This window comes from Ranitomeya variabilis, chromosome 6, assembly GCF_051348905.1.
Source record: "Ranitomeya variabilis isolate aRanVar5 chromosome 6, aRanVar5.hap1, whole genome shotgun sequence".
Classification (NCBI taxonomy): Eukaryota; Metazoa; Chordata; class Amphibia; order Anura; family Dendrobatidae; genus Ranitomeya; species Ranitomeya variabilis.
The window spans coordinates 224,224,010-224,251,470 of record NC_135237.1 but is presented as its reverse complement, the minus strand read 5'-3'; the positions used below and the strand labels follow the sequence as shown (position 1 = coordinate 224,251,470).

Genomic DNA, 27,461 nt, shown 5'->3' with positions numbered 1-27,461 from the left:
CGCAGCGGATTGGCCGCTGCGAATTCGAAGCAGTTTTCCATCAGGTTTACAGTACCATGTACACCTAAGGAAAACCAAATCCGCTGTGCCCATGGTGCGGAAAATTCCGTGCAGAAACGCTGCGTTGTATTTTCCGCAGCATGTCAATTCTTTGTGCGGATTCCGCAGCGTTTTACACCTGTTCCTCAATAGGAATCCGCAGGTGAAATCCGCACAAAAAAACACTGGAAATCTGCTGTAAATCCGCAGGTAAAACGCAGTGCCTTTTACCTGCAGATTTTTCAAAAATCGTGCGGAAAAATCTCACACGAATCCGCAACGTGGGCACATAGCCTTAGGGTTAGGGTTGGAATTAGAGTTAGGGTTGGAATTAGGGCTAGGGTTTGAAATAGGGTTAAGATTAGGCTTGTGGTTAGGGTTACGGATAGGGTTAGGGGTGTGTTGGGGTTACAGTTGTGGTTAGGGTTGGGATTAGGGCTACGGTTGGGATTAGGGTTAGGATTAGGGTTGGAATTAGGGTTACGGGTGTGTTGCGGTTAGGGTTGTGGTTAGGAGTGTGTTGGGGTTAGGGTTGTGATTAGGGTTATGGCTACAGTTGGGATTAGGATTAGGGGTGTGTTGGGGTTAGTGTTGAAGTTAGAATTGAGGGGTTTCCACTGTTTAGGCACATCAGGGGTCTCCAAACGCAACATGGCGCCACCATTGATTCCAGCCAATCTTGCATTCAAAAAGTCAAATGGTGCTCCCTCCCTTCCAAGCCCCGACGTGCGCCCAAACAGTGGTTTACCCCCACATTTGGGGTACCAGCGTACTCAGGACAAACTGGGCAACAACTGTTGGGGTCCAATTTCTCCTGTTACCCTTGCAAAAATAAAAAAATTACTTGCTAAAACATAATTTTTGAGGAAAGAACAATTATTTTTTATTTTCACGGCTCTGCGTTATAAACTTCTGTGAAGCACTTGGGGGTTGAAAGTGCTCACCACACATCTAGATAAGTTCCTTCGGGGGTCTAGTTTCCAAAATGGGGTCACTTGTGGGGTGTTTCTACTGTTTAGGCACATCAGGGGCTCTGCAAATGCAATGTGACGCCCGCAGACCATTCCATCAAAGTCTGCATTTCAAATGTCACTACTTCCCTTCCGAGCCCTGACGTGTGCCCAAACAGTGGTTTACCCCCACATATGGGGTATCAGCGTACTCACAACAAACTGGGCAACAAATATTGGGGTCCAAATTCTCCTGTTACCCTTGTGAAAATAAAAAATTGCTTGCTAAAACATCTTTTTTGAGGAAAGAAAAATGATTTTTTATTTTCACGGCTCTGCGTTGTAAACTTCTGTGAAGCACTTGGGGGTTGAACGTGCTCACCACACATCTAGATAAGTTCCTTGGGGGGTCTAGTTTCCAAAATGGGGTCACTTGTGGGGGGTTTCTACTGTTTAGGCATATCAGGGGCTCTGCAAACGTAACATGATGCCCGCAGACCATTCCATCTAAGTCTGCATTCCAAAACGTCACTACTTCCCTTCCGAGCCCCGGCATGTGCCCAAACAGTGGTTTACCCCCACATATGGGGTATCAGCGTACTCAGGAGAAACTGGACAACAACTTTTGGGGTCCAATTTCTCCTGTTACTCTTGCACAAATAAAAAATTCTGGGCTAAAAAAATATTTTTGAGGAAAGGAAACACATTTATTATTTTCACGGCTCTGCGTTATAAACTTCTGTGAAGCATTTGGGGGTTCAAAGTGCTCACCACACATCTAGATAAGTTCCCTTGGGGGTCTAGTTTCCAAAATGGAGTCACTTGTGGGGAGTTCCTACTGTTTAGGCACATCAGGGGCTCTGCAAACGCAACCTGATGCCCGCAGAGCATTCCATCAAAGTCTGCATTTCAAAACGTCACTACTTCCCTTCCGAACCCCGACGTGTGCCAAAACAGTGGTTTACCCCCACATATGGGGTATCAGCGTACTCAGGAGAAACTGGTCAACAACTTTTGGGGTCCAATTTCTCCTGTTACTCTTGCAAAAATAAAAAAATTCTGGGCTAAAAAATATTTTTGAGGAAAGGAAACACATTTTTTATTTTCACGGCTCTGCGTTATAAACTTCTGTGAAGCACTTGGGGGTTCAAAGTGCTCACCACACATCTAGATTAGTTCCTTGGGAGGTCTAGTTTCCAAAATGGGGTCACTTGTGCGGGAGCTCCAATGTTTAGGCACACAGGGGCTCTCCAAACGCGACATGGTGTCCGCTAATGATTGGAGCTAATTTTCCATTCAAAAAGCCAAATGGCGTGCCTTCCCTTCCGAGCCCTGCCGTGTGCCCAAACAGTGGTTTACCCCCACATATGGGGTATCACCGTACTCAGGACAAACTGGACAACAAAATTTGGGGTCCAATTTCTCCTATTACCCTTGGGAAAATAAAAAATTCTGGGCTAAAAATCATTTTTGAGGAAAGAAAAATTATTTTTTATTTTCACGGCTCTGCGTTATAAACTTCTGTGAAGCACCTGGGGGTTATAAGTGCTCACTATGCATCTAGATAAGTTCCTTGGGGGGTCTAGTTTCCAAAATGGGGTCACTTCTAGGGGAGCTCCAATGTTTAGGCACACAGGGGCTCTCCAAACGCGACATGGTGTCCGCTAACGATTGGAGCTAATTTTCCATTCAAAAAGTCAAATGGGACGCCTCCCCTTCCGAGCCTTGCCGTGCACCCAAACAGTGGTTTACCCCCACATATGAGGTATCGGCATACTCAGGAGAAATTGCCCAACAAATTTTAGGATCCATTTTATCCTGTTGCCCATGTGAAAATGAAAGAATTGAGGCTAAAAGAAATTTTGTGTGAAAAAAAAGTACTTTTTCATTTTTGCGGATCAATTTGTGAAGCACCTGGGGGTTTAAAGTGCTCACTATGCCTCTAGATGAGTTCCTTGGGGGGTCTAGTTTCCAAAATGGGGTCACTTGTGGAGGAGCTCCAATGTTTAGGCACACAGGGTCTTTCCAAACGCGACATGGTGTCCGCTAACGATGGAGATAATTTTTCATTCAAAAAGTCAAATGGCGCTCCTTCCCTTCCGAGCCTTACCATGTGCCCAAACAGTGGTTTACCCCCACATGTGAGGTATTGGTGTACTCAGGAGAAATTGCCCAACAAAATTTAGGATCCATTTTATCCTGTTGCCCATGTGAAAATGAAAAAATTGAGGCTAAAATAATTTTTTTGTGAAAAAAAAGTACTTTTTCATTTTTACGGATCAATTTGTGAAGCACCTGGGGGTTTAAAGTGCTCACTATGCTTCTAGATAAGTTCCTTGGGGGGTCTAGTTTCCAAAATGGGGTCACTTGTGGGGGAGCTCCAATGTTTAGGCACACGGGGGCTCTCCAAACGTGACATGGTGTCCGCTAAAGATTGGAGCCAATTTTTCATTCAAAAAGTCAAATGGCGCTCCTTCCCTTCCGAGCCCTGCCGTGCGCCCAAACAGTGGTTTACCCCCACATATGAGGTATCAGCGTACTCAGGACAAATTGGACAACAACGTCCGTGGTCCAGTTTCTCCTTTTACCGCTGGGAAAATAAAAAAATTGTTGCTAAAAGATCATTTTTGTGACTAAAAAGTTAAATGTTAATTTTTTACTTCCATGTTGCTTCTGCTGCTGTGAAACACCTGAAGGGTTAATAAACTTCTTGAATGTGGTTTTGAGCACCTTGAGGGGTGCAGTTTTTAGAATGGTGTCACTTTTGGGTATTTTCAGCCATATAGAACCCTCAAAATGACTTCAAATGTGAGGTGGTCCCTAAAAAAAATGGTTTTGTAAATTTTGTTGTAAAAATGAGAAATCACTGGTCAAATTTTAACCCTTATAACTTCCTAGCAAAAAAAAAAATTGTTTCCAAAATTGTGCTGATGTAAAGTAGACATGTGGGAAACGTTATTTATTAACTATTTTGTGTCACATAACTCTCTGGTTTAACAGAATAAAAATTCAAAATGTGAAAATTGCGAAATTTTCAAATTTTTTGCCAAATTTCCGTTTTTTTCACAAATAAACTCAAAAATTATCGACCTAAATTTACCACTAACATGAAGCCCAATATGTCACGAAAAAACAATCTCAGAATCGCTAGGATCCGTTGAAGCGTTCCTGAGTTATTACCTCATAAAGGGACACTGGTCAGAATTGCAAAAAACGGCAAGGTCATTAAGGCCAAAATAGGCTGGGTCATGAAGGGGTTAAAGAAGGCAAAGAGGAACAGAGCTGGGACCCCCTGCTGTATTTTGTGCAAGGAGGCTGATGTCAATCAGCTATCAAGGGAAAGTGCAGATACTTGGGCACCGACACTTAGAGATGAATTATGAGAGTACCGTGCATCTCAGGGTTAAGTCCAATATACCACCAGAACCCTGGGAGCCCTCCACACACACACCTGTGTCTAATCTTTCTCTAGATGTCCCGGATACTGAGCTATCAAGACTGGCTCTCCAGATCCACTTAGCTGACCCAATATTGGACTCTCCATATTGATCCAGCCCCAACTAGCCCGTTGAGACATCAGTCCTGTTTGGACCTCCCACTAGGAAGTTATGTCCCATCCTAGATATTTTGAATTATTTTAGCTAGTTCAAGGGAGGAGATTTCTGTCCAACCAGAGGGGCGGTAGCAAATATGGGAGGCAACGAGCTAGGGGTTAAAAGCTAGCCACACACCTTTAGCAATTGTCATTGTTCTACCACGGAAGCCGCATCATGTCATGCATAGAGACAGACCAGAAACTAAGAAAGTACCTGTGGATTCGAGAGCTTCCCTTCATCCACAAGCTATAAGAAATGGTAACATGACACATACACCTAACTGCAATCCCATACCTGTACCCTACCTTTATCTGTACTTCTGGCTGTAATATGTGCATATTACTCTGTATATATTTGTATTATCTAGTGCATCTTTCGGCAATTAAACTATCAATTAATTTTTGGCTGCTCTTTTATCTCAAAACCCGATTTCCCACATCTGTGAATCCGGCTAGTACTTATAGGCTACCAGGGGTTGGTTTCTGACCCGATATAAGCTTGTTAACGGACTGGGCTTATATCTCACAAGGACCTGGTGGCAGTATACTGTCCTGGTGTTGTGGGGGGGTCTTGGCAGTGACGGACCGGAGGTTTATGTATATATTCTCGGCCTGGGACTGGTGATATATATACTGCCCTCACTGCAGAGTGCCCCGATAACCAGTACATGACAGGGAAGCCTGCGACTACTTATGTCAGTGCAAAGCACAGGCATATTTCTCCTGGCAATGAACATTGCAACTTAACCCTCTATTGCCACACACTTGGCTGATCTCTGTATTCTTTTACTAGATGTGTATATCTGATGAAGGTCAGTGAGACTGAAACATCAATTTAGTCTATACACATTTCATTGATCAAAATAAACTGTATTATAGTTAGTATGACCCTATCTGTGCACAACAAGATTGGCAGAGTGCCATACTTCCTCTACTACATATGTTTGTTTCAGGTGAGTTGCCTTACCGTGGAAGAATGCATTGACGGTGATCCATGCAAGTTTGCCTTGTTGTCAAGATCTGGAGAGTCTACTCAAAGATATATTTTAAACTCTACATCCCCTGCTGTAAGACAAGTATGGATTCTTGAAATTAACAAAATCTTAGATAACCAGCTTAACTTAAACGGTAAGAACAAGTTTTGGTTCAAAGCCTATCATGCTCATAACAGGCAGGTTTTTTTTCTCAGAAATAATCTGATTTAACAAATCGAAACACCATACAGTTATTCCAGTTATTCAAGATTGTTTTGGATATTGGACTTGCAATTCCACAAATCCAATTTTCATTAAAAAAAAATTTCTGTGAAATTTTTGATTACGTTTTTTTTGCTGAATGTTAGTTGCCCATAGACATGATACTTTTCTTGATGAAATTATAAAATATAAACAAATGTAGTTTTTGATCAGGTAAAACATATAGAGGACCATTCACAACATTTTAACATTTTTAACTCCACATATCTCACTGAACAGGGGCTGAAGAACTAATTAAAAGGTATTTCATTTTTATTTTTTATTTGGTTTTTTTCCTCTCCACTGCTCCTAAAGTTTAGGTCTCCCAATATGCAAATGTCTACTTCAACCAAAGGAGCGGTAACAGATATTCTTCTCTGTGAGCATTTACTTTTTTCCCCACTATGATGCTGCCCAATAATAAGACGATTGTGTCATAGAGTGGAACAAGAATCAAATGCCCATTGAGAAGGTCAACAATAGGCATTTCCAGCAATGATTTGTGTCTCACTTGACCACTCTCAGAACTACTTGCTCCCGTTGCTTCCTGTCACTAAAGTGTCAGGAGAGGAGAAAAGCTGCAGTGTGAGTGTGCCTGGATCAGTGAAGATCCTCATTATAGATTGGCTCAGATAATTGTTGATCTTGCCTGCAGCCCTCAGCCTGTTCCATGCCCCTTTCCCACCTCCAGAACAGGAAGCAATTGGAATGAAGAGTTCTCAGCATGATAAATGATACAGGAAAGATATATATCTTTGTACCATGTTAGCCAGTAGGTAGAAAAATATTTAGAATTGAGAGTCCTCAGTGGTTGATACCTTTTAATGGCTAACTGAAAAGATGGTAACAAATTGCAAGCTTTCGAGACTACTCTGGTCTCTTCATCAGGCATAGACTAATACAAATTCTGAAGAATCACATATTTATGCACAACGTACAACACAGCACAGAAATAATGTCATAGATAAGACAGGTGACGTGAAGCAGAACTGCCATTTATTTGTACCAAATGTCCAACTGGGGGTCTGTATGTAGGGGAGACAGGGCAAAGACTGAGAACAAGGATGAACTCTCACAGCCACACAATAAGAGTTAAAAAAAATTGGCAAAACATTTTTGCATCCCAGATCACAGCACCAAAGACATGAGATTACTTGTATTAAAGGGTAATTTCAAATCTCAAAGAGACAGAAGAGTCTGGGAGTATAAGCTTACGACAACCTTTGACACTCTCAGTGCCGGAATTAATGTGTCGTATGGATTTATGTCTTTTTACATCAATTAAGGAATTTGCTCCTCAGACCTTGTGGGGGCATTACAACACAGAACCAGACCTCAATCAGAGGCCAATAAAACATTCACACTCGTTATCTGTGAACTGTTCCAATATTTATGGACTTAACTATTTATCACTCTCCCATAATGGTAGTTCTGCTTCACGTCACCTGTCTTATCTATGACATTATTTCTGTGCTGTGTTGTGCATAAATATGTGATTCTTCAGAATTTGTATTAGTCTATGCCTGATGAAGAGACGTAAGTAGTTTTGAAAGCTTGAAATTTGTTATCATCTTTTCAGTTAGCCATTAAAAGGTATCAACCACTGAGGACTCTCAATTCTAAATATTTTTCCAGCATGATAAAGTAAGACATGTGAAGTCTAACCAGATCAAGCTGTAAATGCCTGTTGTTGACCTTATCTGTAGGCTTTTGTCCCCCCCCCCCCCCCCCCCCCATGCCCTGTATGGCTCTACCCTCTTATTGGACAGTATCATACATGGCAAAAGTAAACGCTATTAAAGAAGAATCTTTAACACTCCCTTGTTTGAAGGGGAAATTTGCATCTCAGGTGCCTTCAACTTCAAGATCTCACATCTCTGCAAAAAAACAAAATGTTTTAAATCAGATCTTCAGACCATTTTTCGTGATTTAGGGATTTAGCTATGAAGTTTAATAAAATGATATGAAAGGTTCTTTTTAAAGGGACTCTGTCACCTGAATTTGGAGAGAACAGTTTTCAGTCATATGGGCGGGGTTTTTAGGTGTTTGATTCACCCTTTCCTTACACGCAGTACACGCCTGCCTAAGGCAAGATTGCCTTGTGCAGGCATGTACTCCGGAGGACAGAGAATTAACTTCATTCCAATATTGCAGCCAGCATGCAGCCAGCGGGTAAGGAAAGGGTGAATCAAACACCCGAAAACCCCGCCCATATGACTGAAAATTGTTCCCTCCAAATTCAGGTGACAGAGTCCCTTTAAAGAGTTGTAGATATACTTAATAGTAGATATAATGCCCTTTCAAAATGTTTGTACCAGAGTGACCAGTCAATATGGGTCTATTTGCTGATAACCGAGATAAGTAGTGTATCTTCTTCTTGTAGTATATGCAACTACTAAATATCTTACAGTGGCCAATCATCAAGTAAGCTGCTCATATAGAGTGGTCCCCCAATGACAATGTAAAGCTTACAAAATATGTTGGTGTTAAGTAAGCAGTAGGACTAAAAATGAATAGTGGTTTCTTACATGAGACATCTCCCTTAAGGGAAACTTGTCATGCTGAAAATGGAATGTGATCTGCAGGTGGGATGTTATAGAGCAGGAGGAGCTGATCAGATAGATGAACATTTTTGTGGGAATTGTTTCAGTGTAACTTGTATTTTATTCATTGCATTCCCTGCTGTTTGTATGCATATAAGTCCAATGGGTGGTTCTATTCAGTGATAACAGTCTCCCCTGGATGTCTGTGGATGCAGAGATAGCTATAAAGCATTGAGTAGGACCACTCACTGGACTCTTATGTATATGTAAGACTTTACATGACTTAAATACAAGTTAAACTGAATCTTTTACAGAATCCTTCATATCAGCTTCAATTTTTCTATACCATGCTGACCACTGATTAGGCTGCATGTGCAATATTTATTTTTATTTATGTTACTCACTTACATAGAGCCATTAATTCCACAGCGCTTTTAAGACGTTATCGGCACTGTCCCCATAGTACAGTATATCCAGTATGTCTTTGGTGTGTGGGAGGAAACCGTAGAACCCGGAGGAAACCCACGCAAACACGGGGAGAACATACAAACTCCTTGGAGATGTTGTCATTGGTGGGATTTAAACCCAGGAGCACAGCGCTGCAAGGCTGCAGTGCTAACCATTGAGCCACAATGCTGCCTATGTGACAGATTCCCTTTAATTTACATTGAGCTTTTTGGCAAACTACAGGAAGGAAAACACAAAAATTGTGATTGGATTAAGTTGGTATACATGCAGCACAAAAAACGCATGTTCACATTGGCCATAAAGCGCACAAAGCCTAAAAGAAACAAAATGAGCAAAAAACCCTGCTGTAACTAAATAAGTAAAAAGCAAGTGCATTTAAATAGCTCAGGGTTCTTAGTAATACTGTTTTTGATCAAAAATAGCATAAAAGCCATCCCACCATAGTCAAGGTGCCCTGATCGGGACAGTCCTACGCTGTCTAATATTAAAAACCTTACCATGTGTCAGAGTTTACCTCAGTGTGTGAATAAGGGCAGACAAAAGGAACGGGTCCCAATCTATGGATACCAGTCTGGGGAAGCTTTTAAATGTAATTAACAGCTCAGAAAAGGGAGACCATGCCCTGGCTTGCGCAAAATGCAAAAATACAAAGAAAAACACAAAAATTGAGCTTGAACTAAGTTGGTATGCATGAAGCACATAAACACATGTTCACATTGGCCATAAAGTGCACAAAACCTACAAGAAACAAAATAAGCAAAAAAACATGCTGTAACTAAATAATTAAAAAGCAAGTGCATTTAAGTAACTCAGCGTTCTTAGTAATACTGTTTTTGATCAAAAATAACATAAAGGTGCCCTGATCGGGACAGTCCTACACTGTCTAATATTAAAAACCTTACCATGTTGACCTCAGTGTGTGAATAAGGGCAGACAAAAGGATCGGGTCCAAATCTATGGACACCAGTCTGGGTAAGTTTTTAAATGTAATTACCAGTTCAGAACAGGGAGGCCAGGCCCCGGCTTGCACAAAATCCAAAAATACAAAGATAACTACAGGAAGGCTTGTATGACAATGTTTTATGACCTCACAGTCCTAATTACCATTGGCTCGCACTGTTTTCTGTAATTCGTACAGGACTGTTATAGGAAGCTAACATGCTCAGCAAAATGGGATGACCATGTTTGACTTCCTATTTACAACAATGTAATTATGGACCCTGACAAAGTGAGTAGTCACTGGGCTCTTACTACCCCCATCATCACATATTTATATATCTAGATTTTACTAGCATTAATTGTCCAAGTTTCGCAAAACAAATTCCAATGTATTTTGCTGTATAAAGTAGTAATTTATTTTTCTTTTATTAAGCCTTGGCATCTTCAGCTGAATACCACAAGACCCATGCTGATGTAAATAATCTTAATGGTGGGAACAATTCCACTTGTCCTACAAATTCAATGGGGCTTGGTATCTGTAACAGAATGAGACCATCTCGAATACCCCAGCCAGTGAGACATTTTTCTCCACTTATGGTTTCCACTTCTACTATGTCAGAGACAGACAAATCATCAGGTATGTCTGTTTGTATTGCTTTTGTTTTAACTGATCTATTTTTTTGGTGGTGCAAGCTAATTTATTGAACTAAGTATGGCTAAGCTTACAAGTAAAGGTTGTTTGCTGCACGCGCAATTTTCCAAGCAGTTGTTCTCATCTGGATTTTTCCAGGTGAGACATGTTTAAATGTGTGCTTCACCTGACAAAACTGAGCAGTCAATAACCACAGTGCAAATCAACAGCAATTTGCAGTAATATTTTTAGGCTGTGCTTCACGGCACACTGTGCCATCCTAGAAGTTGCATGGTGGGTTAGCAAATGTGATTGAATTAAAACCCAAGAGGCAATTGCCATATATTGTGAAAGCTAGTTATCAATTCTAAAACATGTTCATATTTCATCTAATTTTCCATTGTCTTTTGGCAAGGAAGCTTCTATACCCACGAGCCCTCTTCATAAAGGCTCTTTTTGGAGTACAGTACAAGTAAATCCTGCTAGCATTCCAGGTTCTGGTGCTTTTCCCAGGGACATTGATTTCCTGCAATGCAAGGGTCCAAGACATCACATAGAAATCAAGGACTCAGATCACTTCAGCACCTACTCCTCCAAGAGTGAGCAGAAAATTCACACTGCTCAGACTAATTGGGTAAGAGCTAAGCTCCATCCCTTTTTTAAGCTCTCTGAAAATCTATGCTACTGGGTTACACCTTACTAACCTCTGGCTCTGCAGTGATTTTCCTTAAAATAATCAACTCTTTGTGTCTTCCTTTCATAATATTCTTTTTTTCCTGCACCAACGTATGATAGACTCTTGCTCTTGTTTGTTCTCTTGTTGCCTTCTAAGTTTCAATTGCTATTTTTTATCTCTTTTCCTTTTTCTATCTGATTGCAAATAATCCATTTTTGTTATGGTATTTTATATGTTTGAACATTCTTGTAATAGTTTATTCATATTGATTAATATTGTTATCTTAATATATACTTAACTTGTAATGTCTTCACATCCTGTTCCATCCAGATGTGTCCGGATCTCAGAATTCCTAGCGGCGGAAGTTCACCGACCTTCATATTGGGACACCCAAGTGATGGGTGTCTCAATATGGAAACTGCTGGTGGTACTAGCCTGGTGGTACCACCAGCGGAACACCATCGCACCACACACACACACACACACACTGTATATATCATACGCACCACACAAACATGCCGTACACACCACACATACACACACACACTATATATGCCATATGCAACACACACACACACTGTATATGCTGTACGCAGCCTCTTGCGTGGTACCACCAGCGGAACACCGTCGCGAACATGCCACCGCCGGGATCAGCCGAATGATTCACTCACCGCCATCTTTGTACAGGAGGAGCGCATGCGCAGTTTTAATGTGATCGCCGCTATCTGTCTGCACAAAGATGGTGGCGGTCTGATTTACAGCGCCTGCGTGAATTCCGTGCAGGCGCAGTGAATCATTCGGCTGATCCCGGAGGCAGATGTGCGACGTGTCTACAAGCAGAGGAAGCGGTCACATTAAAGGTGTTTTCCCACGATCGAAAGTTCAATGTAAAAATTGTCTCTGTCTGACCGTGTACGGAGCATACCACATCTCCTGGGCAGGGGAGGAAGCAAAAAACTATACTGACATTACAGCAGGGGATCACAGAGGATTTCTTTTGTCAGGTAAAATATTTCACTGACTGTTTTTAAACAATATTCTACTTCACAAAATGTATCCTGTGTGATCTCCTGCTGTAATGTCAGTATTGTCTTTGAGGGGAGAACACAGCACGGGAAGGAGAGAGACAGCAGACAAGGGGGATAGCACATGGGGTAGACAGGTCAAAGAGGAGAGCACAGACAGGAGGAGTCAGCACATGGGGAAAGAGAGTGGATAGGTGGGTGAGCACATGGGGGGGGGAGAGATTCTCAACGCTGCAAAGCTGCCCCCATCATGACATTACTGCCCTCCCGATATGATAGCATCAGGTCTCCATCTAGTTTTGAGTAATTGTGCTACATAGCCATAGTGCTGTTTCATTTACTAAGGTGCTCTCTGTAATTTACCTTAATTAAAATTGTACTAGATATAAAATTATACTAGATATGTTTTAGATCATGTATCTTAAGGCTATGTGCACATGATGCATTTTTTATGCATTTTCGCAGCATTTTTTCCCATGCAGAAATGGTCTAAAAACGCAAAGGAATCCTTATGCAAGCTAATTCAATGACAATCCTGAAGTGTTCATTGAAGTGTTCATGATCAGTAATTCAGTAAATATCCATGCATATTTGTAGTGTGGTTTTTTTCTACAGCATGTCAATCCTTTTTGCATTTCTGCAGCATTTCGCACCCATTGACTTCAATTGAGTCAGTCTAATCTGCAGCAAAAACATAGTAACATAGTAACATAGTTTTTAAGGTTGAAGGAAGACTTTAAGTCCATCTAGTTCAACCCATATCCTGACCTAACATGCCTTAACATGTTGATCCAGAGGAAGACATAAAAACCCATGTGGCAAACAGTAAGCTCCACATTGGGGGAAAAAAAATCCTTCCCGACTCCACATACAGCAATCAGACTAGTTCCCTGGATCAACGCCCTATCAAGGAATCTAGTATATAACCTGTTACATTATACTTTTTAAGAAAGGCATCCAGTCAATTCTTAAATTTTAGTAATGAATCACTCATTACAACATCATACGGCAGAGAGTTCCATTGTCTCACTAATCTTACAGTAAAGAATCCGTGTCTGTTATTATGCTTAAACCTTCTTTCCTCCAGACATAGAGGATGCCCCTTTGTCCCTGTCTCAGGTCTATGAGTAAAAAGATCATTAGAAAGGTCTTTGTACTGTCCCCTCATATATTTATACATTAAAATAAGATCACCCCTTTGTCTTCATTTTTCCAAACTAAATAACCCTAGTGTAATAACCTGTCTTGATATTGCAGACCCCCAGTACTCTAATAACCTTGCTCCCGCTTCTCTGCACCCACTCTAGTTCATCTATGTCTTTCTTATTCACCGGAGACTAGCACTGTACACAGTATTCTAAGTGTGGTCGCACTAGTGACTTGTATGAAGGTAAAATTATGTTCTCCTCATGAGCATCTATGCCTCTTTTAATGCATCCCATTATTTTATTTGCCTTTGCTGCAGCTGCCTGACACTAGCCACTAAATGTCGTCCACCCATACCCCCAGGTCTTTTTCAGTGACAGTTTTGCCCAGTGTTTTACAATTAAGCACATAATTACACATCTTATTTCTTCTGCCCAAGTGCATGACCTTACATTTGTCACCTTTAAAACCCATTTGCCATTTATCAGCCCAAGCTTCTAGTTTACATAAATCCTCCTGTAATATTACATTGTCCTCCTCTGTATTGATTACTCTGCAGAGTTTAGTGTCATCTGCAAAAAATAAAATTCTTCTCTGTGTGCCCCCTACAAGGTCATTAATAAATATGTTAAAAAGAAGTGGGCCTAATACTGACCCCTGTGGTACACCACTGTTAACTGTGACCCAGTCACAGGCTCCATTAATAACTACCCTTTGTTTCCTATCCCTGAGCCAGTTCTTAACCCACTTACACATATTTTCCCCTTTTCCCATTCATCTCATTTTATGTGTTTATCACGTCCACTGTGTTTCCTTGGTCCAGTCCGGAACTTACCGCTTCATAGAAGCTTATCAGATTAGTCTGACAGAAATGGACCCTCATAAACCCATGTTGATATTGGGTCATGAGGTTATTCCTCTTCAGATACTCCAGCAAAGAATCTCTTAGAATACCCTCCAGGATTTTATCCACAGTAGAGGTTAAGCTTACTGGTCTATAATTTCGTAGTTCAATTTCCTGTACGCAGGTATAAAAATGTTTGCGGATTTGCTGAGTTTTTGTATTGCGTTTTACCATCTTCCTATGGTGTTTCCCATGCTGTCATGTCGTGTGTGACAGTGTGGGAAACACTGGTGCAGTGGTTCTCATCAGCGATAACGCTACCGCCAGTAAGACCATCAGAGCGCTGCTGGATCATGCTGGCAGATGTCAGCGTGACCCCGCATCTGTGACTGCAACCAGCGGTAACACTACTGCAGACTCTCAGTCAGAGCGCTGCGGGATCATGCTGTCTGCTGTCAGCGTGATCCCCTAGCTGACTGTGACTTGCAGCAGTGACCTGCAGTAAAAAATTGACATGGGCCAATGTGACTATTGCTCCCATCGGGCTCCTTCTGATGTTGCTGATAACAGTAACAGCAGGTGCCGCTGATGGGTGAGTAGTATCATCTGCCGACGCCTGTGCTCACAGTTAAAAAAAAAAAAAAATTATACTCACCTAACGCCCGATGCCCTAGTTTCCTAGAAATAATGTAAAATAATAAACCACCATATACTACCTGTCTGCCGTAGTCCAGGTACTCCAGATTGTCCCACGCCAATCTCAAGTCTAGAACAGTCACATCGGGAGATGTGACCGCTCTACCCGGCCGCCTACGATACACTGAGAGGAGGTAATCGCTCCCACAGTGTATCACATAGCTGCAATGATAGTTCACTGGAGTTCATCAGCTCCGGTGCTCTCACTTACAGCACCGCTGCGTGAGAACTTTCCCACACAGCAATGGTGCCTTAAGGGAGATCACCGGAGCTGATCAGCTGATGAACTCCGGTGAACTCTCTCATGGCAGCTCAGTACTGCGGAAGCGATTACCTCCTGTCATTGTATTGCCGGCTGTCTTTGAGAGCAGTCACTGATGTGACTGCTCTCAAAGTGATCAGGATCGTCGTGTGACATTATGGATTATCTACTCTGCATATAGCTGAGGAATATTTGTGGTTTATTATTTTATTTTTGTTACAGGAGACGTTGCCTTCGGTGTATTAGGCATTCGGTAAGTATGTTTTTAAAGGCATCCACAATATATTTTTTATGGCACTTCAACAATCAATATTTACCAATTTCCAATTAATGGTCGAACACCGAAGAGATCCATATAAAACATCATTTTATTTGAATGTCAATTAAAATAAATTAAAAAAGCAGAAAATATCACAATATCAACACTAAAATCACACTTCAATAATGTGTGTACAGAGAGGCTAATATAATAAGTTTTTCGTTATAGCAAATACACCAGTTAATAAAGCAATAAATATCAATAAAGATTCTTTTACATCATTGTTGCAGAAGAGTGTTGACACATAATTCATGCAATCACTATATCTCAATGAATATACAATCAGAATCTGATCTTATATCAATTTTCAGTACATAAGTGAGTAAATCCAAATTACTGTCAGCCCTGACTTGAACCACTTTTTGATTTAATAGTGGCGAGATTATCATCTTATATACATAAAGGCTGCTAGCTTGGTGTGTTACCTGATAACACCTCTCCTAACAATACAAATGTCACACAGTCTCTTTGTATCTACATATCATTGCTGCCTTTGTATTGCAACTAGGAGTTAGCATAACTCCCACGACCAATCAGCGATATTGGCGCGGGATTTAAACACCGCTTCGCTGATTAGTCGCTCCCGGCCGGCCACAACCAGTCAGCGATATTGGCGCAGGATTTAAACACTGCTTCGCTGATAGGTCGTGCCTGGCCGGCCGCGACCAATCAGTGACAGGCACAGTCCGGCCGCGAATTGGCGCGGGATTTGAAGTGTCGATGTACTTCTTTCATCCGATGATTTATTTAAATACAGTTAGATATTCATGTAATGGTTTATATATTTTGATGTTCTGTTTAATAATTTTGTTCAGTTTTATTAAGTTCTATGAGCAATAAAATTTAATGATAATCTATATATTTTACCCGGAAAAAGTTGGTTAAATATTTGAAGGGTTTCTGAGGGATATTATTCTGGATTAACTCAATGAGAATAACTGTTTAACTCATATCAGCATGGGTTTATGAGGAATCACTCCTGTCAAACCAATCTTATCAGTCTTTATGAAGAAGTAAGCTATAGACTGGACCAAGGTGATTTTTCCAAAGCGTTTGATATCGTGCCACACAAGAGGTTGGTATATCAAATGAGAATGCTGGGTCTGGGGGAAAATGTGTGTAAATTAATAATTGACTGCCTTAGTGTAACAACCCTGCTGGCATCACTGCATGGCCTCCCATCCCCCACCTGCATTACACTCAAGCTCTCTTACTTCTCTGGGCCATGTTGTGACTTCTCTCTGCTGCCAGCTCCATGCTGTGTGCCTCATGTCTGCCGCTTGCTCTGTGCATGCTCTGTCTGTGTGCATAGGGGGGCGGCGTCGGCAACTCCTGAGTCTTATTGAGACTGTGTGCACCTTGCTAAGGTGTCCCTGGCCAAATGCCATGAGGCTTCCTGTATTTAAGACTTCCCCACCCATTGCTGTGCAACTTACTCCCTCAGTCAGTTCTTAGCTGCTGAAGTGCTAGGCCCTGTCTCTGTGACTCTTGTGTCCGTCACCCAAGAGGGCATTGTACCCTGGTCTGTGTCCTGTGTTAGCCACCCAGTGGGGCCTGTGTCCTTGTGTAGCCACCCAGTGGGGCATAGTACCCTGACCTGTGTCCTTGTGTAGCCACCCAGTGGGGCGTAGTACCCTGGCTTGTGTCCGTGTCTCTGTGCCTTGTCTCGTTCCTGACTCTGTCTTAGTCTAGTCCTGTTCCTGTGTTCATTTACAGTATATCCCTGTCTTGGTTTGCTTTCTCTGCTGTGCGTACTCTGTGTCTTGCTGTGCTCTGCTCTGCACTCTGTGTCTTGCATTGCTCTGCTTTTGGCTCTGCTCTCTGCGACCTTGCTTTGCTCCTTGCTCTGCACTCTGTGGCTTTGCTCTGCTTTCAGCTCTGCACTCTGTGTCTTGCTTTGCTCTGCTTTCGGCTCTGCTCCCTGCGACCTTGCTTTGCTCCTTGCTCTGCATTCTGTGACCTTGCTCTGCACTCTGTGGTTTTGCACTCAGCTCTGCACTCTGACTTTGCTCTGCTCTCAGCTCTGCACTCTGTGGCTTTGCTCTCGACTCTGCTCTCTGTAGTTTTGCTCTGCACTCTGACTTTGCTCTGCTCTCAGCTCTACACTCTGTGGCTTTGCTCTGTGGCTCCGCTCTTTGTAGTTCTACCTTGCTCCGCTTCTTGCGGATCTTCCCTCTGCACTTGGCTCCACCTCCTGTGTCTCTGCTCTTGGCTCCGCCTCCTGCGTGTCCACACTTGGCTCCGCCTCCTGCTCTTGGCTCCGCCTCCTGCGTGTTTGCACTTGGCTCCGCCTCCTGCGTGTTCGCACTTGGCTCCGCCAAGTCAAGTTGAATCACATTTAGGTTATACAGCAGGACAATGATCCAAAACATGCCAGCAAGTCCACCTGTGAATGGCTTAAAAAAATAAGACTTTGGAGTGGCCTAGTCAAAGTCCTGATCATAATCCGATTGAGATGCTGTGGCATGACCTTAAAAAGGCCAAATTTCATCCAGAGAGTTGTAAAAGACTCATTGCCAGTTATTGCAAATGCTTGACTGCAGTTGTTGCTGCTAAGGGTGATCAAACAAATTATTCGGTTTAGGGAGCAATCACTTTTTCACACAGAACCCTGTAGGTTCTGTCTTTTTTCCTTAATAACAAAGTCCTTCATTTCAACAGCATTTTGTGTTTACTTGTTTCCCCTATGCTTGGTTAAAAAAAGTAACCATTACTAACTACCACATTTTTTGTCTTGATTTCTTTTAGTTACATAGTTACATAGTTACATAGTTATTAAGGTTGAAGGATGACTTTAAGTCCATCTAGTTCAACCCATAGCCTAACATGCCCTAACATGTTGATCCAGGGGAAGGCAAAAAAACCCCATGTGGTAAGAGTAAGCTCCACCATGGGGAAAAAAATTCCTTCCCGACCCCACATACGGCAATCAGACTAGTTCCCTGGATCAACGCCTTATCAAGGAATCTAATATATATACCCTGTAAAATTATACTTTTCCAGAAAGGTATCCAGTCCCCTCTTAAATTTAAGTAATGAATCACTCATTACAACATCATACGGCAGAGAGTTCCATAGTCTCACTGCTCTTACAGTAAAGAATCCGCGTCTGTTATTATGCTTAAACCTTTTTTCCTCCAGACGTAGAGGATGCCCCCTTGTCCCTGTCTCAGGTCTATGATTAAAAAGATCATCAGAAAGGTCTTTGTACTGTCCCCTCATATATTTATACATTAACATAAGATCACCCCTTAGCCTTCGTTTTTCCAAACTAAATAGCCACAAGTGTAATAACCTATCTTGGTATTGCAGACCCCCCAGTCCTCTAATAACCTTGGTTGCTCTTCTCTGCACCCGCTCCAGTTCAGCTATGTCTTTCTTATACACCGGAGACCAGAACTGTGCACAGTATTCTAAGTGTGGTCGCACTAGTGACTTGTATAGAGGTAAAATTATGTTCTCCTCATGAGCATCTATGCCTTTTTTAATGCATCCCATTATTTTATTTGCCTTTGTAGCAGCTGCCTGACACTGGCCACTGAATATGAGTTTGTCATCCACCCATACACCCAGTGTGTTGCCATTTGAAATTACTTTAGTTTTGTACCATGTCTGTGATCTGCTTTTTTTCTACAAAATTAAATAACTGAATGAACATCCTCCAAGGCCGGTGATTCCATAATTTTTGCCAGGGGTTGTATTACCATCACTTATTACACAGTGCCCTGTCTTGTTATCTACCGCTCCGTCCCTTACATATCAGATTATTTATAGCGCCCCGTTTTGTATTACATATTACATACTGTCCTGTCTTGTTAGATATATAATGCAATGATGGCTGATGGAACATGGGAAAGCTTCTTTTCTAATGGAGGAGCTGATGGACCATTCTTCTGGTCAGATGCTGCTCCATCAGCAGTCTTTTTATATCTAGCAAGAGAGGACTGTGTAATAAAAGAGGGTGCTGTGAATAACAAGAATACACTTTGTAAGGGACAGCACTGTACTTAACAGCAGAGGAAGCTGTATAATAAGGGATGGCACCATTTATAACTAGAGAGGATGGTACTTAACCCCTTAATCCCATATAACGTACTATCCCATCGAGGTGACCTGGGACTTAAATCCCAGTGACAGGATAGTACGTCATATGCGATCGACCGCGCTCACGGGGGGAGCGCGGGCAATCGAGGCTCAGTGTCAGCTGACTATCGCAGGTGATATCCGGCAGTATGTGCCAGGAGTGGTCACGGACCCCTCCTGGCACATTAACCCCGGGCACACTGCGATCAATGATGATCGCAGTGTTCCGGCGGTATAGGGAAGCATCGTGCAGGGAGGGGGCTCCCTGCATGCTTCCCTGAGACCCTCGGAGCAACGCGATGTGATCGCGTTGCTCCGAGGGTCTCCTACCTCCTTCTCCCTGCAGGCCCTGGATCCAATATGGCCGCGGGGCTGCTTCCGGATCCTGCAGGGAGGTGGCTTGCAAGGGGCTGCTCAGAGCAAGCGCTTGCAAGCATCCTTGCAGTGCCTGTCAGATCGCTGATCTGACACAGTGCTCTGCAAAGTGTCAGATCAGCGATCTGACCCTATAACATAATGCCCACCCCTGGGGCAATGTTATAAAGTAAAAAAATATATATATTCACACAATGTTACTCACACAAATATATTCACACAAATTTACAATATTCATGTTAAAAAAAAATCCTAAATAAAGAAAAAAAAATTGTTCCCATAAATACATTTCTTTATCTAAAAAAAAACAATAGAAGTACACATATTTCCGTCCGTAATGAACCGACCTATAAAACTGTCCCACTAGTTAACCCCTTCAGTGATCACCATAAAAAAAGACAAAAAACAACGCTTTATTAGCATAGCGCCAAACAAAAAGTGGAATAGCACGCGATCAAAAAGACGGATATAACTAACCATGGTACCGCTGAAAATGTTATCTTGTCCCGCAAAAACATACAGCATCATCAGCGAAAAAATAAAGCGATGCAATAATTATTTTTTCTATAAAATAGTTTTTATCGTATAAAAGCGTCAAAACATAAAAAAAGATATAAATGAGGTATCGCTGTAATCGTACTGACCCGAAGAATAAAACTGCTTTATCAATTTTACCAAACGTGGAACGGTATAAACGCAAAAACTATTTTTTGCAATAAAAAGCGTCTTTTAGTGTGTCATAGCTGCCAATCACAAAAATACGCTAAAAACCTGCTATAAAAGTAAATCAACCCCCCCTTCATCACTCCCTTAGTTAGGGTAAAATAATAAAATAAAAAAAATGTATTTATTTCCATTTTCCGATTAGGGTTAGGATTGGGGCTAGGGTTAGGGTTAGGGTTGAGGCTAGGGTTAGGGTTGGGGCTAGGGTTAGGGTTGGGGCTAAAGTTAGGATTAGGGTTGGGGCTAAAGTTAGGGTTGGGGCTAAAGTTAGGATTAGGGTTTGGATCACAGTTACAGTTGGGATTAGGGTTAGGCGTGTGTCAGGGTTAAGGGGGGGGTTAGGGTTATGGTTGGGATTAGGTTTGAGGTGTGTTGGAGTTAGGGGTGTGGTCACGGTTGGGATTAGGGTTAGGGGTCTGTTGGGGTTTGGGGTGTGTTGGGGTTAGGGGTGTGGTTGGGGTTAGGGTTAGGGTCATGTTCAGGTTAGGGGTGTGGTTATGGTTATGGATAGAGTTGGGATTAGGGTTAGGGGTGTGTTTGGGTTAGGGATTCAGTTAGAATTGGGGGCTTCCACTGTTTAGGCATATCAGGGGCTCTCCAAACGGTGTCCGATCTCAATTCCAGCTAATTCTGCGTTGAAAAAGTAAAACAGTGCTCCTTCCCTTCCGAGCTCTCCCGTGCGCCCAAACAGGGGTTTACCCTAACATATGGGGTATCAGCGTACTCAGGACAAATTGGTCAACAACTTTGGAGTCCAATTTCTCTTGTTAAAATAACAAGAGAAATAAATAAAATAAAAATTTGCGGGGCTAACAAAACATTTTTGTGGGAAAAAATATTTTTATTTTCACGGTTCTGTGTTATAAACTGTAGTGAAACACTTTGGGGTTCAAAGTTCTCACAACACATCTAGATAAGTTCCTTGGGGGGGTCTAGTTTCCAATATGGGGTCACTTGTGGGGGGTTCTACTGTTTAGGCTCTGCAAAACCAATGTGATGCCTGCAGACCAATCCATCTAAGTTTGCATTCCAAACTGTGCTCCTTCCCTTCCAAGCTCTGCCATGCGCCCAAACAGTGGTTCCCCCCACATATGGGGTATCCGCGTACTCAGGACAAATTGGACAACAACTTTTGGGGTCCAATTTTTCCTGTTACCTTTGGGAAAATACGAAACTGAGGGCTAAAGAATACTTTGTGGAAAAAAAGGATTTTTTATTTTCACGGCTCTGCGTTATAAACTGTAGTGAAACACTTGGGGGTTCCAAGTTCTCACAAAACATCTAGATAAGTTCCTTGGGGGGTCTAGTTTCCAATATGGGGTCACTTGTGGGGGGTTTGTACTGTTTGGGTACATCAGGGGCTCTGCAAATGCAACGTGACGCCTGGAGGCCAATCCATCTAAGTCTGCATTCCAAAAAGGCGCTCCTTCCCTTCCGAGCTCTGCCATGCGCCCAAACGGTGGTTCCCCCCACCTTACTCAGCGTACTCAGGACAAATTGGACAACAACTTTTTGGGTCCAATTTCTCTTTTTACCCTTGGGAAAATAAAAAATTGGGGGGGCTAAAAAAACATTTTTGTGGAAAAAAATGATTTTTTATTTTCATGGTTCTGCGTTATAAACTGTAGTGAAACACTGTTTGGTTCAAAGTTCTAACAACACATCTAGATAAGTTCCTTTTGGGGTCTAGTTTCCAATATGTTTTTTTTTACTGTTTAGGTACATTAGGAGCTCTGCAAACGCAATGTGACGCCTGCAGACCATTCCATCTAAGTCTGCATTCCAAACGGAGCTCTTCCATGCGCCCAAGCTGTGGTTCCCCCCCCCACATATGGGGTACCAGCGTACTCAGGACAAATTGGACAACAACTTTTGAGGTCCAATTTCTCCTGTTACCCTTGGGAAAATACAAAACTGGGGGCTAAAAAATAATTTTGGGAAAAAAAAAATAATTTTTATTTTCACGGCTCTGCGTTATAAACTGTAGTGAAACACTTGGGGGTTCAAAGCTCTCACAACACATCTAGATACATTACTTAGGGGTCTACTTTCCATAATGGTGTCACTTGTGGGGGGTTTCAATGTTTAGGCACATCAGGGGCTCTCCAAACGCTACATGGTGTCCCATCTCAATTCCAGTCAATTTTGCATTGAAAAGTCAAACGGCCCTCCTTCCCTTCCAAACTCTGCCATGCGCCCAAACAGTAGTTTACCTCCACATATCAGGTATCAGCATACTCAGGACAAATTGCTCAACAACATTTGGGGTCCAATTTCTTCTCTTACCCTTGGTAAAATAAAAAATTGGGGGCGAAAAAATCATTTTTGTGAAAAAATATGATTTTTTATTTTTACGGCTCTACATTATAAATTTCTGTGAAGCACTTGGTGGGTCAAAGTGCTCACCACACATCTAGATAAGTTCCTTAGGGGGTCTACTTTCCAAAATGGTGTCACTTGTGGGGGGTTTCAATGTTTAGGCACATCAGGGACTCTCCAAACACAACATGGCGTCCCATCTCAATTCCAGTCAATTGTGCATTGAAAAGTCAAACGGCGCTCCTTCCCTTCTGAGCTCTGCCATGCGCCCAAACAGTGGTTTACACCCACATATGGGGTATCAGCATACTCAGGACAAATTGGACAACAACATTTGGGGTCCAATTTCTTCTCTTACCCTTGGGAAAATAAAAAATTGGGGGCAAAAATATAATTTTTATTAGAAAATATGATTTAGTTTTTTACGGCTCTACATTATAAACTTCTGTGCAGCACTTGGTGGGTCAAAGTGCGCATCACAACTAGATAAGTTCCTTAGGGGGTCTACTTTCCAAAATGGTGTCACTTGTGGGAGGTTTTAATGTTTAGGCACATCAGGGACTCTCCAAACACAACATGGCGTCCAATCTCAATTCCAGTCAATTTTGCATTGAAAAGTCAAACGGCGCTCCTTCCCTTTCGAGCTCTGCCATGCACCCAAACAGTGGTTTACCCTCACATATGGGGTATCAGCGTACTCAGGACAAATTGTACAACAACTTTTGGGGTCCATTTTCTCCTGTTACCCTTGGTGAAATAAAACAAATTGGAGCTGAAATTAATTTTTTGTGAAAAAAAGTTAACTGTTCGTTTATTTTAAACACTCCAAAAATTCCTGTGAAACACCTGAAGTGTTAATAAACTTCTTGAATGTAGTATTGTACATCTTGTGGGGTGCAGTTTTTAGGGTGGTGTCACTTTTGGGTATTTTCTATCAAATAGACCCCTCAAAATGACTTCAAATGTGATGTGGTCCCTAAAAAAAAAATGGTGTTGTAAAAATGAGAAATTGCTGGTCAACTTTTAACCCTTTTAACTCCCTAACAAAAAAATTTTTGGTTCCAAAATTGTGCTGATGTAAAGTAGACATGTGGGAAATGTTACTTATTAAGTATTTTGTGTGACATATCTCTGTGATTTAAGGGCATAAAAATTCAAAGTTGGAAAATTGCTAAATTTTTTAAACTTTCGCCAAATTTCCTTTTTTTTACAAACAAACACAGGTAATATAAAAGAAATTTTACAACTATCATCAAGTACAGTATGTCTCGAGAAAACTTTGTCAGAATCATCAGGATCCGTTGAAGCGTTCCAGAGTTATAACCTCATAAAGGGACAGTGGTCAGAATTGTAAAAATTGGCCCGGTCCTTAACGTGCAAACCACCCTTGGGGGTTAAGGGGTTAATAAGGGATGGTAATATACATAATAAAAGAGGAAACTATGTAACAAAGGACGGTGTTATACATAATAAGTGAGTACACTATATACTTAGGGACTGTGCTATACAAAAAAGGCTATATTCCTGTATCCGTGTGCAGTTTTGGTGAGCTGCCCGCTTTTACAGACGCATTGAACATGTTCTATTCTGATCCTCAAAATTGGCTCAGAATAGCACATTCTCGGACCCTCACGGATCTCACTCTCAGTTCCCTGATTTTCATGGATGTGTGAATGGACCTATAAAACTCCACGACTGCATGTACTGTCCGATAAAATGTGAGAATGCAGCCTAAGGGATTTTACAGGTAACATTATCACTCCAAGTCCTACAGTACAGATACAGAATAATATTTACATCCTGGAACTTAAAATATGCATAATGTCAATTCTTGCAGTGTATCACCCATCCACCTGAGTGGGAGAAAATATGCGTGGTTGCCTGGTTGCTAGGGAATCCCCACATGTACTTATGCTGGCTAACAGGTGTAAATCTTTCAGCTGCGGGAATAAAAACTAAATTCCCAAGCACTAAAAAATACTCGGAGGACACCTGACCGTGCTCGGGAAATCTCGAGTAACGAGTATATTCGCTCCTCACTAGTACTTACCAGGAGTGTGGTGAAGCATCAGGAAGGGCTGGGAAGAGGGGGTTTTCAGTAGTTTGGCGCTGCAGGGCGATGATCAGACTGCCATTCCAGGCTGGGGTGGCAGGTTTGGTGCTGCTGGGGCTCTGCTGACATTTTGTGGAAGACCGTAGCCCCTGCACTTCCATTGTTGCAATGCGGTGGCCTCCAGAAAATGGCCGCCGGAGGCCGCGCATGTGCAGATTGAGATCTCGGCAATGAGATCTCAGGACCCAAGTCAGAATATTGCTGGACCACCGAACACCTCCTGTGACCCCACTGCACCAGCGCTGCCAATCCCTCCCCATGCAAGCTGAATTCAGTCTGTAAGACGGACCCCATTTGACACATTCATTTTTTTCCCTATTCTCCTTCTGAAAATTTAGGATGCGTCTTATGTTCCAGTGAGTTTTATAGTCGAAAAATACGGTACTTGATAGCATCATAATGAATTTAGGGGTGGGAAAAGACATTATCAGGTAACTGAGCATCCTCCACCTCCTAATTCATTACAAGTCCCTGATGGCATCCTCTTCCACCTTTCCATGCATTATGAAGTGTCCTATACACCTTACAAATCTTCTTCCACTCCCCAATAAATTTGAGGTCCCTGATAGTGTCATAATGAATTGTGAGATGGGGGAGGACATTATCAGGGACTTAGCACCCTCTTCACCACCCAATTCATTTTACATCCATATCTAAAGTCCTCCTCCCCTCCCCCTGTTCATAAGTCCATTATATGTCCCCTTTAGTTCCATCCCAAACCCACATACCACTCATTGTCCTCTTCCCCACTCCCTCATTGTTCTCTACCCACTCCCATCATTGTCCTCCCACACATCCATCATTGTCCTCTCCCCCACATCCAATCATTGTGCTGTCCCCCACCTCCCATCATTGACCTTTCCCCCACATCCCATCATTTTGCTCTCCCCCACCTCCCATCACTTTCCTCTTCCCCACCACCATCATTGTCCTCTCCCCACCTTCATCATTGTCCTCTGCCCCACCTCAATCATTGTCCTCCCCCCACCTCCATCATTGTCATCTCCCCCCTTCCATCATTGTTCTCTCTCCATTCCCATCATTCTCCTACTCCGCACCCCCATCGTTCAACCACATTGCTATTCTTGTCCTCTTCCCCACCTTCATCACTATCCTTTCCACCACTCTGTCATCGTTCTCAACCACAGCTATCAGCCTTCTCTGCCACCACCATCATTCTTCTCCCCCACCAAACCTCATTGTCCTAGACATCTTCCCAGAGTATTGGTAAAAAAAAGCAAACAAAAAACAACACCACAACTCACCTCTCCTTTCGTTACTCTGCAGCACATTTGTCGCCAGCAACTTTCTCTCTAACACAGGCACTCGCTGCATGCTGTCGTCATCAAGCTGCATAACTGTGTCAAACAGAAAGTGCCGAGCATAAAGTAAAAGGCAGATTCCTGTAGCTCCTCTGCCGTTTTCTCCTGTAGGCAGCAGAGCTGCAGAGAACACTCCCTGCCCACCGCACATGAGGGCAATCTGGTCATGGGCCCCATGGAGCCTCGGGCTCTGAGAAACACCCCAGATTGCTATCATTATTAGCTGCTCTGCAAGGGCCCCCTCCACCTCCAGGGCCTGGTGCAGCTGCACCAGTGGTATGTCCACCCCTGGCACAGAACAACCACTTTGACTCATACACCAGCAAGGTGGAGTTGGAGTACTGGTATGGGCTTTTATTATTAAAGACTAGATGGTGGCCCGATTCTAACGCATCGGGTATTCTAGAATATGCATGTCCACGTAGTATATTGCACAGCCCACGTAGTATATTGCCCAGCCACATAGTATATAGCCCAGCCACGTAGTATATTGCTCAGTGACGTAGTATATTGCCCAGTGACGTAGTATACAGCACAGAGCCACGTAGTATATTGCACAGCGATTTAGTATACGTGCCCAGCCACGTAGTATATTGCCCAGTGACGTAGTATATTGCACAGCGACATAGTATACAGCACAGAGCCACGTACTATATTGCACAGCGACGTAGTATATTGCCCAGTGACGTAGTATATTGCACAGCGACATAGTATATTGCCCAGCCATGTAGTATATTGCCCAGTGACATAGTATACAGCACAGAGCCACGTAGTATATTGCACAGCGATGTAGTACACAGCACAGAGCCACGTAGTATATTGCCCAGTATATTGCCCAGTGAGGTAGTATACAGCACAGAGCCACGTAGTATATTGCACAGCGATGTAGTATAGATCACAGAGCCACGTAGTATATTGCCCAGCTACGTATGTCACAGGTTAAAAAATAAACATACTCACCTTCCGATCCAAGGGCCCCTTGTAGTTCTAACATACTCACCATACTTGTAGTTCTGTCGCCTGTGCGCGGTACAGCTGCATAGGCTGCGTCAATAGTAAAAACTTGGTCACACAGGGTTAATACCAGCGGTAATGGAGTGAGTTACCCGTGGCATAACGCTGTCCGTTATCGCTGGCATTAAACCTGTGTGAGTATGG

General features: G+C 42.5%; 1 protein-coding gene across 1 annotated transcript in view; it reads left to right on the top strand.

The window, feature by feature from the left end:
• TRIO (trio Rho guanine nucleotide exchange factor) overlaps positions 1-27,461 on the top strand; it is a 3,555,343-nt gene that overhangs the window by 3,396,842 nt on the left and 131,040 nt on the right. The window contains 3 exon segments of the mRNA XM_077269474.1: positions 5,538-5,712; positions 10,203-10,406; positions 10,820-11,034. Coding sequence (XP_077125589.1) covers positions 5,538-5,712; positions 10,203-10,406; positions 10,820-11,034 — 594 coding nt within the window.